This window comes from Lipotes vexillifer, unplaced genomic scaffold (genome assembly GCF_000442215.2).
Source record: "Lipotes vexillifer unplaced genomic scaffold, Lipotes_vexillifer_v1.1 scaffold238, whole genome shotgun sequence".
NCBI lineage: Eukaryota > Metazoa > Chordata > Mammalia > Artiodactyla > Lipotidae > Lipotes > Lipotes vexillifer.
Genome location: NW_006785665.1, coordinates 2,631,310 through 2,644,829, shown reverse-complemented (window position 1 = coordinate 2,644,829; position 13,520 = coordinate 2,631,310). Strand labels below are relative to the sequence as shown.

Here is a 13,520-nt window from a genome sequence, read left to right as displayed (position 1 = left end):
CTGAACCGCACCCTGGAAGTGGCCCTCCTCCTGGACACAGTGAGTATGGGACCCAGCAGCATCCTTATGGCCCCCGACCATGGGAACCCCTCTCCTGAGCCCCAGTTCTCTTTCAGTTCTTCAGGCCTCTGAATGTCCGGGTGGCGCTAGTGGGCCTGGAGGCCTGGACCCAGCGTGACCTGATAGAGATAAGCCAGCACCCAGGTCTCACACTAGACAGCTTCCTCCGCTGGCGCCGGACAGATCTGCTGCCTCGGTTGCCCCACGACAGTGCCCAGCTGGTGACGTAAGACCCACCAGGCTCAGCCAGCGGGGCCCAGCTCTGCTCCGGCCCTGCCCCGGCCTGGCAAATTTCACATCCCAGCTCCCTACCTGAGGCCCTGAAGCTCTGGCCATCTTGGCTTTGGACCCTAACCTTTGCCCTCTCAATCCCACAGTGCCACTTCATTCTCTGGACCCATGGTGGGCATGGCCATTCAGAACTCCATCTGTTCTCCTGAATTCTCAGGAGGTGTGAACATGGTGAGCTATTTCCACGTCTCCTACCCATTCCCGTTCAGCTCCTCCCAAATGTGGTACCATGTATTCACTGAAACCCCCAGCAAAGTTACCAACCCCAAAGCTGAGGGTATAGAGGGCCGGGGTGCATGACGTGGCCTCTGCTGTCAGGATACCCTCCGCCTGTGGCCCGCCCATTAGTGTCTTCACCTATGAGCTCTTCCCATTTCTTGGGGGCGGAGGAGGTAGCTGAGGCCCAAAGAACAAAGGTGCTCTCCCAGGGCCATATAGTTAGAGAGGGGTAACAGAGGTGAGCTAGAACCCAGGTTTCCTGCCACCCAGGCCTGGGCTCTTCTCCTACTTTAGAAGCACTTAAGGAGGGAGGCGGTGCTTGCTCAGTGCCCAAGAGGTCAGATGAGGAGAGAAGAGGAGCAGTCAGGCTGGTGCTGGACCTGGGGTATCCCCTCCCCAATGACAGGACCACTCCACAAGCATCCTGGGAGTCGCCTCCTCAATAGCCCACGAGTTGGGCCACAGCCTAGGCCTGGGCCATGACTCACCTGGGAATAGCTGCCCCTGTCCAGGTCCAGCCCCAGCCAAGAGCTGCATCATGGAGGCCTCGACAGAGTGAGTAACTGCAGGATGGAGAGGGCAGAGGGCAGGGGGCAGGGGGCAGGGGGCAGGGGGCAGGGAGCCGTCCGCAGCCCCAACCTTCCTTGCCGCCATCGCCAGCTTCCTGCCAGGCCTGAACTTCAGCAACTGCAGCCGACAGGCCCTGGAAAAAGCCCTCCTGGGTGGAATGGGCAGCTGCCTCTTTGAACGGCTCTCCGGTCTGCCCTCTATGGCCAGTGTCTGCGGAAATATGTTGGTGGAGCCCGGCGAGCAGTGTGACTGTGGCTTCCCAGATGTGAGCCCCTCACCCAGAGCCTTGCCCCACTCACTTCTGTGCCCTCACCCTGGCTCATCAGCCATCTCCAAGCCTCAGGAACCCCTCTCCCCACCTCCCTGTCTGCGGGGACTGCACATAGATTGTTGGGCTCTGGCCTTCATTTGCTGTGTGCATCCTTTTGGGTTCAGGCTCTGGGAGGGGGTTAGGGCATGCTCTCAGGCCCAGCCTGCTCTGACGCTCGGCCCCTCTGTGCCCTTGCCCATAGGACTGCACTGATCCTTGCTGTGATTACTTCACCTGCCAGCTGAGGCCAGGGGCACAGTGCGCGTCCGATGGACTCTGTTGTCAAAATTGCCAGGTGGGCACAGACTGGACTGGCCGCCCAGAGCCCACCTGCCAGGGGCCAGTGTGGAAAAGGTCATTCTGACTCCCAGGGCCTGGCTGGATTTGCCCAGCACCCACATTGATGCTTACCCACCCTCCACAGCTGCGCCCGGCCGGCTGGCAGTGCCGCTCTACCAGAGGTGACTGCGACTTGCCCGAGTTCTGCCCAGGAGACAGCTCCCAGTGCCCCCCTGATGTCAGCCTGGGGGACGGTGAGCCGTGTGCTGGTGGACAGGCTGTGTGCATGCAAGGACGCTGTACCTCCTATGCCCAGCAGTGCCAGGCTCTCTGGGGGCCTGGGGCCCAGCCCGCCGCGCCACTTTGCCTCCTTACTGCTAACACTCGGGGGGACGCCTTTGGGAGCTGTGGGCGCAGCCCTGATGGCAGCTATGTGTCCTGTGCCCCTAGGTAAGTGAGGGAACCTGACCCCTCCTCTGGGTTTGTGGGAGTCTTGGCTCCGCCCCACTTACCCTACACCTCCCCCCTAACCCCAGAGATGCCATTTGTGGGCAGCTCCAGTGCCAGGGAGGGAGGGCCCAGCCTCTGCTGGGCTCAGCCCGGGATCTTCACTGGGAGATGCTGGAAGCCAACGGGACCCAGCTGAAATTGAACTGCAGCTGGGTACACCTGGACCTGGGCAACGACCTGGCGCAGCCCCTGATGACTCTGCCTGGCACAGCCTGTGGCCCCGGCCTGGTGAGCAGCCTAGGTGGGCAGCACCAGGTGGGGAGGGGTATCTGGACTGCTGCAGCAGCGCCCAGGCCTCACTAGCCACCGGTGAAGAAGGTGCAGACTCGGGGGAGTTCAGATTCTCACTTCAGATGGAGCAGAGTCCCGCCATCCTCTGGGCCTTGGTTTCCCCATCTGTAAAAGCGGGGTGGGCTTCATTTGTGTTGGCCTCCCAGTGCCAGTAAAGCTCCTGAGAAGGTGATCTTTGCTCTTCTCTTGCCATCGGGCAGGTATGCATCAACCATCAATGCCAACCGGTGGAGATCCTGGGAACACAGGAGTGTCGAAGCAAATGCCATGGGCATGGGGTGAGTTGGCATGGGGGGAGATGAAAGGGGAGCAGGGAGCCTCTGGGAAGGAAAAGAATGGTGGGCTTTGGAAACAGACACACCTGGGTTCTAATCCATGCTCTACCACATCTTAACTGTTGGATCCGGGGCAGGTTATTAACTTCTCTGAGCTCAGTTTCCTCCTCTAACTAATGGGCATAATAATAGTACCCACTTCCTGGGGGCACATGAGATGAGTATGAAAGCTTCTAGCACAGTGCCTGGCAGATAGAAGGCACTCACAATGTGAGTTCAATCTAATTTTCTCTGGCACAGATAAAGAGTCTCTCTCCAGAACACTGGTGCCCTCCACACTATCATTCTCAGCACGCCTTCCAGTTGTGGACATCTGAGATCTTGAAAAGCTGGGGACAGGGAAACACGGCCCCAGAGGGCACAGCTCCTCACTGTTCAACCTGTACCTCCTAGGTCTGCAACAGCAACAGACACTGCCACTGTGAGGAGGGTTGGGCGCCCCCAGACTGCACCACCCACATCAGAGGTAGCATGAGGTGGGGGACAGGGGCAGCTGAGACGGCATCCTTCACTGCCCCTCTTTTTCTGACCCCTTCGCTGCTGGTTCCCTGACTCTGTGTGACCCCTGACCCCTTCACCTTCTCTGATCACCTGACCTCCCTGCCCCCCCACCTCTTCCTGGGTGTAGAGTTCTTAGCCCTGCCCACCTTCAAACCTGCCTTCACCCACAGCAACCAGCTCCCTGACCACAGGGCTGCCCCTCAGCCTCCTGTTGTTGCTGGTCCTGGTGCTGCTTGGTGCCAGCTACTGGCACCGTGCCCGCCTGCGCCAGAGACTCTGCCAGCTTAAGGGACCCAGCTGCCAATACAGGTACCAGCCTCCCCACTACCAGCTTTCTCCATATCTCTGTTTAGGACAACAGCTCTGGAGCCCCACCCCCGCCCTTGGGCAGCCCCTGACACCTGATTCTGAACCCAAGCCCCCCAGACCACACCCCACACACATCTCCCTTCCCTACATGTGCCCCGTAACCCTTCACCTCACATGTAGACCCAAGTGGGGAAGCTGGGGTGCTAGGATCATTTCTCTCCAGGAACCCCAGTGCTGAAGTGGGGCCCCCCCTCAGGCTGATCAGCTTCCCCTTCCCACTTCTGATTTGGCCTACACCGCGCTCCAAGGGGCCACAAAGGGTTAACCCCACTCAAAGGCTGCAAATGGGTGGAGAACAGGATCTGAGGCTGGGCCCTCTCTCTCCTTGCCTTTCTCCATGTTCAGGGCAGCCCAGTCTGGTCCCCCCGAACGCCCAGGACCCCCGCAGAGGGCTCTGCTGATGCCAGGTGCCAAGGTAAGTCTGCATGCCAGAGGAGAGAGGGCCCCGTCCTGGCCAGGCATCCAGCTTGGGCCCTGGTGGGGGGCGGGTATTGAAGGCTCTAGACTCAGAGAAAGACTTGCATTGCCCAAGAGTCAGTCAGAGGAGTCAGGGCCAGCCCTCCCCTCCCGTCCCCTGGCTGCAGGCTGAGAAGCAGAGTCCAGCCTGGACTGGGGAGGGGCAGTCACCTAGAGGAGGGAGTGCTGTGCTCTTTGCGCTGGCCTAGCCAGTGGCTTTGAAAGGTGGGTCTACCTGTGCTCCCAGCAGTGATGCCCCCTGGAGGGCATGAGGGGGTGGTGCTCAGAGTGGCCTTCAGTGTGCCAGGACCTGATGAGGCCCTGGTCACCATGTGTAGAAGGGCTGGTGAGTGCCCCTGCCCTGAGCCCTCTGGATCTGATGACAGAAGTGTGTGTGTGGAGGTGGTCTGCACGCCCACTCCACCACTTGTCACCCCCTCTGCATGAAACTGAATAACCGCATGCACAGCCCCACTGCCCCCAGGGGCCCTTGCTGCCCATCCCTGAGCACTAACACCTCTCTGCCCACATCTGTCTCTCTGCTCCCTCTCCCCCGCCCCGGCCCCCACTCTGCCTGTCTGCTCCTCCTGCTCTTTCAGCAGGCTAGTGCTCTTGGCTTCCCGGCCCCTCCCTCCAGGCCGCTGCCTCCTGACCCTGTGCCCAAGAGACTCCAGGTAAATCTAGGCCAGGCCCTACCCTGGCCCAGGGCAGGTGGGAGGCTTGGTGCCCAACTGCAGTTCTCCTCCCTGTTCCCTGCCAGTGGCGCTTTTCACTAGGGGACCAGGGTGCCCCACAGCCTTCAGACACTCCCCAGAAGTAGCAAAGGGTGAGCCTCCTGCCTTGGTTTCTACCACCATCTGGTGGTCAGTTGTGGGACTGCAGTCTGGCAGGGACACAACAGGTGACCCACACCTTTCTCCCCTAAGGCATCTACTGGCATGCGCTCAAGCCCCATGCGCATGCCCCCGTTCTCTCCTGCCCCCTGCCTGACTTTGCATGTTGACCTGAACCCCTCGGGAGACCCACTGCATGCCCACTGCTCCTGGCTGTGCTCTCACAGTCACTGCCCCTCTCTCTGTTCAGGCTGAGCTGGCTGACCGACCCAATCCCCCCACCCGCCCTCTGCCCGCTGACCCGGTGGTGAGGTACCCGAAGGTAACAGTGGGGGGAGAGAAGGGCACAGCCTCTCCCCCCACCCAGGGCTGTGGTGCTGGTAGCCTTGGCAGTGGTGCTGGTAGTAAGATGCACCCTGTGCCTAAGGGCACATACCCCAGTGGCATCTTTAATGGTGACAGGTTTGTTTGCAGACAAAGGTGTCCTCTGGTGCCGCCCCTCAAGCTGGTGTTCCCCAGCACCAATGTGTGGGAGGTGGGCAACATGATACCCCCTCCCAAGCTGGCCTCCTGCCTTCTCTCTCTCAGTCTCAGGGGCCCACCAAACCCCCACCCCCGAGAAAACCACTGCCTACTGACCCTCAGGGCCAGCACCCTTCGGCTGACCTGCCTGGCCCTGGAGCTGGAATCCCGCCGCCAGTGGTACCCTCCAGGTAGGGGAGGAGGGGCGCTGAGGATGGGCTAGTGGGGCGAGTGTTCTGGGGGGACCTCTGACCTTTTTTCTCGGCCTCCCACACCCCAGGCCTGCGCCACCGCCCCCAGCAGTGTCCTCGCTCTACCTCTGACCTCTCCTGAGGTTCCGCTGCCTCCAACCTGGACTTAGGACTTCAACAGGCAGACCCCTGGAGTCCCCCCACGGTGACCGAAGGAGCTGGGGCCTGGACACTACGGAACAGGAGTCTTAAAACACTGACACCGGGCACCTCCACTTGCTGTCGAGCAGCACCCTGGGGACCCGCCCACGCAGTGGCATCTTGGGGTTGGGGAGTGTCTGGGAGCTGGACGGAGCTGAGGGAGGTGCGCACAGCCTGTCTCTGCAGAACTGCAATAAAAGTGAGGTCTTGGGAGCGCGCCTCGAAGTTTGTCTGCTTAGGGAAGGAGGGTCTCCCCTGTCGCGATTCCAGATCTGGCCGCCAGGAGACGCTGCGCCTCAGATGAAGACAGGATAGGGAGGGCGAGAGCCCCGGGCTGGGTCAGCGGGTGTCCCTGGGATGCTCGCGGCTTGTTTCTGCCCAGTGTGGGATGACCTTCTGCACAATCCAGTACCACAAAGGGCGCTGAACGCCCTCTGCCACCCCTAGTAGCCAAGTTCTCGCCCCCAACGCTGCGCGGCCCCTTAGCGGCGACCATCGACAAACCGGCCAAGCTGTTGGACTCGCTGTCCCCACCCTCTGACCAGCGGCTGGGAAAAATGGAACTGGCTGGGGTTCTCAGAGCCCCGGAGCCGGGGCGGGGCGCGGCGGCGGCTCCCACGATTGCAGGGCCGCGCACCTGCCTCTCCCCTCCCCCACTCCACCTAAGGGTTCGGGAACAGAAGTGCTTTGTATGGGCCGCAACCACCTCATTACTTCGTCTTTGAGACTATGGCCTTCGTTCGCCCAGAACGAAGGTGTGGGGCGGAAAGGGACAGGGCCCAACCCCAAGGTGGACATCGAGCTCGCCATCTGAGGTTCTGTAAAGGGGGGGTGGGGGTGACGGGGTGGTCCCAGGAGGCGATTTGTCCCTTCCCCTCGCTATATCCCTAGATGTGCAAAGAAAAAGGAGCAATGGTGCCTAAGATGGCTGGACAAATTCGTGGATCCTCTCCCGTGCCTCACTTGCCTCTTTCTGGGCAAAAGGCGTGGGCCCATATTTAAATCTTCCAAAGATTTAATAAGGCTTTCTACCCTGTACCAATACAGACACGAAAGACACGACCTCCCTAAAACAACTCCTAGACAGTGGAATACTTCCCTCCTCGCCGCCCCCTTGAAACGCGGTCTAGCCTCAGCAAGAGCTTGCCTAAGCTAGCGCGCGCGCTACAGCGCACAGAAGGTTAACAAGAGTTGGCTTTCAACGAAGAGGCGGAGACGCGCCCACATTGGTGGAAAGTTATCCAGGGGCGTGGCCTTTGAGTCTCAGCACCCCACCCCCCTTCCCGCAAGTCCCCCCCACCCCCCCGCACTTTGTACCTTTCTCGGCGCGACTGCGAAGCTGGACGTGCCAGGCCCGCCCGGGCCAGAGCAGACCAGACCCCGGGGGCGATGCGGCTGCAGCCCCTGCTGCGGACTGTCCTCTGGGCCGCGCTCCTCAGCTCCCCTCTGCGAGGGGGCTGTGGCCTCCGCCACGAGGTCTACTGGAACTCCAGTAACCCCAGGTAGCAGGGCTGAAACCTGCGGGCTCCGAGCCGGGCCTGCGCGCTCCCGGGCCGGGCGCGCGCCCGACACTCGCACTGTGCGCGGCGCCGCCTAGACCCGGCCGCGCGCCGGGGCTCCTTTGTTTGAGCCGGCGGGGGAGGAGGGAGGGGCGAGGCGTGCCCGGGGTCCCCCACCCCTGCCCGCACGCGTTGGGGGCCGAGAGGGGGACCCCAGCCCCGAAAGCAGTCGGTGGGGTCTCGGAGCCGGCAGCCTGCACCCGAGAGACCTCGGCCTGCACTCCGAGCCCCGCCCCCCTCGCTTCTCTCCTGGTGATCCCCAGCCTCCCAACGGCCCGAGCTGGGGCCGGCGGACTTGCGATGGGGGGCTTTTACTCTTGTGAAAGAAGGTTACTCTCCTGCTCGCTTGGCCTTCCCTTTGGTGCTACTCTTTCTCCTGATCTCATTCTGTAACTCTGCTTTCATCTCATCATTATTAGTCCTATTTCTGTGCAGTCTCGGCCCTGCCCTTCTAGCTGAATCACCTTTAGGCAAGTCGTTTGACCTCCCTAACCTCAGTTATCTCATCTGTAAAATGGGCTAATAACGCCTAGTACCCTGGGAAGTCAGGTGGACTAACTGAGGTCATGTGTGTGAAAGAGGTGCAGGCTGCACAGATATAAACTATTATTTATTTCTCTCTCCTGAGCTGCCTGCCTTTGAACGTCGATATTTTTTCCTGTTTCCATCCTCCTCTCCAATTCTCCCTGCCTCCCTCTGCTTTCTCCATCTGTTTTTCTTTCTGATTTTCACTTAAGACAATCTGTGACGCCGTTTGTTCACTCACTAACATTTATTAAGCGTGTACTCTGTGCCGGGATCTGTGCTAGGGTGCTGGGGGTTAGAGATAAGACCTAGGCTCTGCCCTCTGGGAGCCCAAAGAACCCCTGGGCCAGCAAGCTTCGGGACAGGTTATTATAATACCAGTGCTGTGTGATAAGAGCTATTGTTGTCCTCCAACTCTGAATTCCTCACTCTCTGTTCTAGACCAGTGCTTCTGCATCACTTGGAGGTTTTGTTAAAAATTCAGGTTGCTAGCCCCTAAGCCTGAGGTTTCTGGCTCATTCATTCAATCCACAAATATTTGTTGAGCGCTGTCCTTGTGCAAGACACTTTTCCAGGCACTGGGGTTGCCGTGGAACAAAACATACAAAGGCCCAGCTTGTGTTCCAGTAGGTCTGAGCTGAGCCCAGGAATCTGCATTTCTAATCAGAACTCCAGATGCAGGTGGTCTTAAGACCACCCATTGAGAGACAGTTGGGGGCCTTTCATAAGTCAAGTTGGACTCTGTGTATGGTGGGGATGTGGAGGGAAGTGATTCATGCTCTATTTGATGCTGGAGGGGGACAGCATGTCCCAGGTTTTCCCACCTGTACTGGCTCCCGCAGGCAGGTGGAAGGGAGTTCTGAGGAGGCCAAAGATTGGGAGATATGTGGAGGGGGCTCCTCTCTTTGTATGGCACTTGATTGTCCTGGCCAAAAGAAAAAAAGGGAGGTTCCCACCATCCACTCTCTCATTTTTTTTTTTTTCACTATGGCATTCTTTTCAGCATTGAATTGAGGTCTTAAAAGGCAAGCCTTCCTCTTTATGCATCTGTTAATGAGGATATTGTTCCCAGGCTCCATCTCTAGTCTGTGACAGATCTGTGCCCTTTGCCTCTGCGCCCCAGCTTCTTCACAGCAGCCATCCACCTAACATTTATCAAGCACAGGTGCTACACCAGGCGCTGTCTTGGGCACTAGGGCTAGATAGGTGGGTGGCAGCTCCCACCCAAAAGCTAGGGTGTGGTGAGTGGCCTCCTCACATTTGGGCTATGTGGTTATAGGCACTGCAGTCCCTTAACTTCTCTGAACCTGTGAATCGGTTACCTCATCCTTTTCTTGCACTCTGTCTCTCAAGAGGTGTCAGTCTGGAGAACTCAGGCCTTCCTAAGCTGCTCCCTCTCCAGCAGGTGGGGGATTGGCTGGCGGGGACCATTGGGAAGGGGTATCTCTGACCCTCGTGCCCCAGGTGTGCCGTGCCATGAGCCCCTCCGCCGTCACCTACCTTATGCCTGCAGGCTGCTTCGAGGAGACGCCGTGGTGGAGCTGGGCCTCAAGGATTACCTAGACATCTTCTGCCCACACTATGAGAGTCCAGGGCCCCCTGAGGGCCCTGAGACATTTGCGTTATACATGGTGGACTGGCCAGGCTATGAGGCCTGCCGGGCCGAGGGGCCGGGTGCCTTCAAGCGCTGGGAGTGCTCCCTGCCTTTCGCTCCCTTTGGCCCTGTTCGATTCTCAGAGAAGATTCAGCGCTTCACGCCCTTCTCCCTTGGCTTCGAATTCTTGCCTGGAGAGACCTACTACTACATCTGTGAGTGAAGATGGGCACACTGGCTGCCTCCTGGGGAAGGTGGGGAGGGGAATGGGGCTACCTGCCATTGCCAGCAGTCAAGGCAGAGATCCTGAGGGGTGGGGGAATGAGAGGACTGGGAAGGAAGGCTAGGCCTAGGAGGGGGGAGTGGGCAGGGGGCCTGAGTCCAGGGCCGAGTAGGGGGACATCTAGAGTGAACCAATAGAGAGGAGGGGAAAGGAAGAGGAGCCAGGAAAGAGGACATGAGTAGGGTCACAGATGGGGGCCTGGCACCTAGATGTGGCCCCAAAATAAGGAAAAGCTTTCCAGGGAACTGGAGAGAAAAGAGGCTGGGAGGGTTTGAAATGCAGTCTGAGGCGCACGCAAACTAGCCTGTGCTAACCTCTTCCTCCCAATTTCCCACCACCCAGCAGTGCCAACTCCGGAGAGTCCTGGCCAGTGCTTGAGGCTCCAGGTGTCTGTCTGCTGCAAGGAGGACAGTGAGTGGGTTGGGGCAGGGGAGCAACCTTTCTGGCTAGTGTGGGGCCCTCAGGAATGAGGGGAGGAGTGGGAAGAATCTGGGAGCATCAAACTCTGAGGAACCTCTTCTCCCCCCATTTAGCCTGTGGGAGCCTCCCTCCCCTACACAAAGGGAACGGCATCTCCAGGGGCAAGGCTGTCCAAGGCCTTAGCTGAACTGGTGGTCTCTAATGGCAACTGGGAGGAGACTTGGAAGTTGGGGCTTAGAGACGATGAGGTGGTAGATTATGGGAAGGGATTCGCCAGTTCGGGAGACCCCTTAGAAAGGGGTGGGAGTGAACAGGTAATGGGGAGAGCAGGAAGGAGGCTGCTGAAGCAGGAGGACCCATCAATGCTACCCCCTCCCCCTCACAGAGCCTGAGTCAGCCCATCCTGTTGGGAGCCCTGGAGAGAGTGGCACGTCAGGGTGGCAAGGGGGGGCCACTCCCAGCCCCCTCTGTCTCTTGCTGCTGCTGCTGCTCCCAATTCTGCGTCTCCTGAGAGTTCTCTGAGCCAAGCGGACCCTTCCTGCCACCCCCAGGAACCAGAGCCCTCCCAAGACTCCCTGGAGGAGGGCCCCTGCCCCCTACCTGAGCTGGGAGGGCCAAGCCAGACAGACAAGATGGAATATTGATGGCGGAGGTCAGAGGGTCTGGGGTGACCCTTCCAGGTGCCGGCCTCCTCATCACAGGCTGAAGAGGAGCTGCAGGGGAGCTGCAGACAGCCCTGGGCACCCTGGAACAGAGGCAAGACAAACATAGGGTCTCTGTCAGCTGCTTTGATATTCTCATCCCATCCCCCAGGAAGACTGGGATTTGATGGGATAGGATCCTTGAGCCTGCTGGGGGCCAAGGCCGAAGACCTGGGGACAGGTGATTGCTCGACCTGGTCAAGCAAGAAGCCCAGGCTTGCCATCTGTGCCCAGTGAACTGTGGGCCTCTTCCCTGGGGCAGCACCTTTCCTCCCCAGGGGTTCACCCGCTTGTCTTCTGTGAAGACGGACTTGCCATGAGGTCGAATTTCATGCCAATTTATATTTTTATAAGTGTCTGGACCAAGCCTTCAATAAACCACCCATCTTTTTGTTGCTTTCCCCAACCTACTGCCCTCTGGCTCCTTCCCTGACACGGCAGGGGCGGGGTGGGGGCGGCGGTGACGGGGACTCCCTGCAGCCTCTGCTCTCAGCTTGGCTTGGCCTGACCTCCCTGGCAGCTGTGCCCAGACCATCCATGCCAGGCCTCAGTAGGCACCCTCTGGGCAGTGTGGGGTGGGTGCCAGCAGCAGCTGTGGAGCTTGGCACCCTCTACCACCTCCCTAGCTGGCTTCCTGTGCTGGGGAGGGGACAGGTGCTCCTGATAGCCCACCCACTTGGGGCACTGCGGAAGCTGTGGTGGCACCAAGCAGGGCCTTGGGGCAAAAGCAAGGAGTAGTAGAAAGACAGCACCTGGGTTTCAGAATGCCTGGGTCCCTGAGAGCTGGGCGTCCCTCCCCCTCCCCAAGGGCAGTCTGGGCGGTGCCTGGCCTAGAACTGGGAAGGTGGGGTCAGATCAAAGCCTCCTTCCCCAGCGGCCTCTTTGTTCTTCGCTTTTATAAGGAGGAGGAGGTGGGGCCGAGGAGGGAGGGCCCCCTTTGCTCTCAGCCTCACTCTGTCTCTTCCACCTCAGGCAGGCAGAGGTGGCAAGGCTATGATCCTCCCCAAGACTAACCGGGGTCCTCTTTCTGAACGGTGTCCTGGGTGCAGCCAGGGAAGGGGGTGCCCCTTCCCCCGAAGCTATGCTCTACCCGCCCCGGTGCCCCACAGTCTGCACTGGCACCATGCCGGCCCGCCTGGCACCCAGCCAACGATCGATAGGTGGATGTTGTGCTGATTAGCTCGGCGGGGCTGCGGCGGCTAGAGGCGGCGTGTGAACATGCGCGGGGAGGGGGGGGGCGCCGCGGAGGGTGCTGGGGGTCCAGAGACTGACAGACCAGACCGAAGTGCTGGAGACTGCGAACCGCTGCCCCACCCCCTTGCACACCTGGGTCGGACCCCGGTCCCTCTGGGTTGGTTCCATTGCTCTGGCTGAGGCTTGGGATGGAGGACAGCGCCGCGGACGGAGCATACATGAGTGGACCCTCCCGACCCCCATTCAAGGCCACTTTCATAAAATGCCATGTCTGTAGGTACGTGTGCCTGGGTGTCAGGGCCCTCACCCCAAAACAAGATCCTTAGCGGGGGCGAGGGGCTGGAGTGGAGAGGGTGAAGTCTGAGCTGAAGCATGAACTATGGGCTCGGTCTTCTGGTCCTGAGTTCGAGTTCAGTCTCTAATGTCATCCAGGAGGGTGTCTATATGTCGCCTTGGAAACCGACTGTACTGTTACCTCCGCCCCTCTCCAGTGAAAGCAGAGGCGGCGCAGGCCGGGGATGACTGGTTAGCCTGGCACTGAGGACGGCGTGCGGGTCACATCCTGCTCCCAGCGGCCCCAGACACCCTCTCTTCGCGGACCAAGCCGGGCCCGCTCGCTCCCGAGTCTGTGGCCGGCGCGCGGATCCGCCGCTGATAACGCATGTCCGAAAGAGACGCGGGGCCCAGTCGTCTTTCCCCGGCGCTCAGACACACGCCCTCACTCTCAGGCAGACGCGCGCACTTGACACAGACACACACCCTCGCCGGCAGCCTAAGCTCCCTGCAGGTGTTAAGGGTGGACACCTGGGCAGCCATGCAGGGCAGAAATAGAGACACAGATGTAGAGAACAAACGTGTGGATACCAAGCGGGGAAAGCGGCGGGGGGGGGGGGGGGGGGGGCGGTGAAAACTCAGGCCCGCCGGCCGCAGGCCTCAAGCCAGCTCCTCCCTACACTCACTTTCCTTACAGCCTGGGCCCTGTGCGGACAACTGTTCCAGTCCTGGGGCGCGTCTCCAGCGAGGGCCAAGTCCGCTCATGGGACCTAGACGGGCTGAAGGCTCTGGGCCCTACCCATCAGAAGTCCTCGAGGCGTGTTCTGGGGCGCGGTTCCCGGAGGCTAGGAGACCTGCAGGTTTTGGGGAGTCACCGATCTCCCCAAAGCTCAGCGGCGCTAGATGGCCAAGGGTGGGGCCCTCAATTTGCTGGGCCTGCCCTGGTCTTTTCGGAACGATGCAAAAACTCCCCTCATCTTTGCATCACTCTATCTTGCTGTCCCGAGAACCTGAGAGCCCGAGTCTCCGACCT

The 13,520-nt window shown here is 59.9% G+C and overlaps 2 protein-coding genes across 7 annotated transcripts in view; both read left to right on the top strand.

The window, feature by feature from the left end:
- The window catches only part of ADAM15 (ADAM metallopeptidase domain 15), a 10,020-nt gene extending 4,151 nt beyond the window's left edge, over positions 1-5,869 (top strand). Inside the window, exons 9-24 of one of the 5 annotated variants that reach the window (XM_007457969.1) lie at positions 1-39; positions 117-286; positions 438-522; positions 977-1,125; positions 1,231-1,405; positions 1,653-1,745; positions 1,875-2,179; positions 2,266-2,467; positions 2,731-2,808; positions 3,259-3,331; positions 3,537-3,675; positions 4,081-4,150; positions 4,794-4,865; positions 5,275-5,346; positions 5,613-5,737; positions 5,827-5,869. The exon at positions 1-39 is cut by the window's left edge and continues 1 nt beyond it. In XM_007457969.1, the coding sequence (XP_007458031.1) occupies positions 1-39; positions 117-286; positions 438-522; positions 977-1,125; positions 1,231-1,405; positions 1,653-1,745; positions 1,875-2,179; positions 2,266-2,467; positions 2,731-2,808; positions 3,259-3,331; positions 3,537-3,675; positions 4,081-4,150; positions 4,794-4,865; positions 5,275-5,346; positions 5,613-5,737; positions 5,827-5,869 (1,890 nt within the window). Of the gene's footprint in view, positions 40-116; positions 287-437; positions 523-976; positions 1,126-1,230; positions 1,406-1,652; positions 1,746-1,874; positions 2,180-2,265; positions 2,468-2,730; positions 2,809-3,258; positions 3,332-3,536; positions 3,676-4,080; positions 4,151-4,790; positions 4,866-5,274; positions 5,347-5,612; positions 5,738-5,826 lie in introns of all 5 variants that reach the window. The other 4 variants (XM_007457968.1, XM_007457971.1, XM_007457970.1 and 1 more) reach the window with 4 other exon arrangements.
- A 1,383-nt stretch (positions 5,870-7,252) lies between these two features.
- EFNA4 (ephrin A4) lies at positions 7,253-11,407 on the top strand. Of its 2 annotated transcripts, none has more exons than XM_007457966.1 (4): positions 7,253-7,440; positions 9,536-9,831; positions 10,242-10,310; positions 10,705-11,407. In XM_007457966.1, exons 1-4 carry the CDS (start codon positions 7,328-7,330, stop codon positions 10,839-10,841), a joined length of 615 nt encoding a protein of 204 aa, XP_007458028.1. In that variant the 5' UTR covers positions 7,253-7,327; the 3' UTR covers positions 10,842-11,407. The 2 variants fall into 2 exon arrangements, with proteins under 2 accessions (XP_007458028.1, XP_007458029.1); XM_007457967.1 differs by having other exon boundaries at positions 7,328-7,440; positions 10,848-10,963.
- Positions 11,408-13,520: the final 2,113 nt, after the last annotated feature.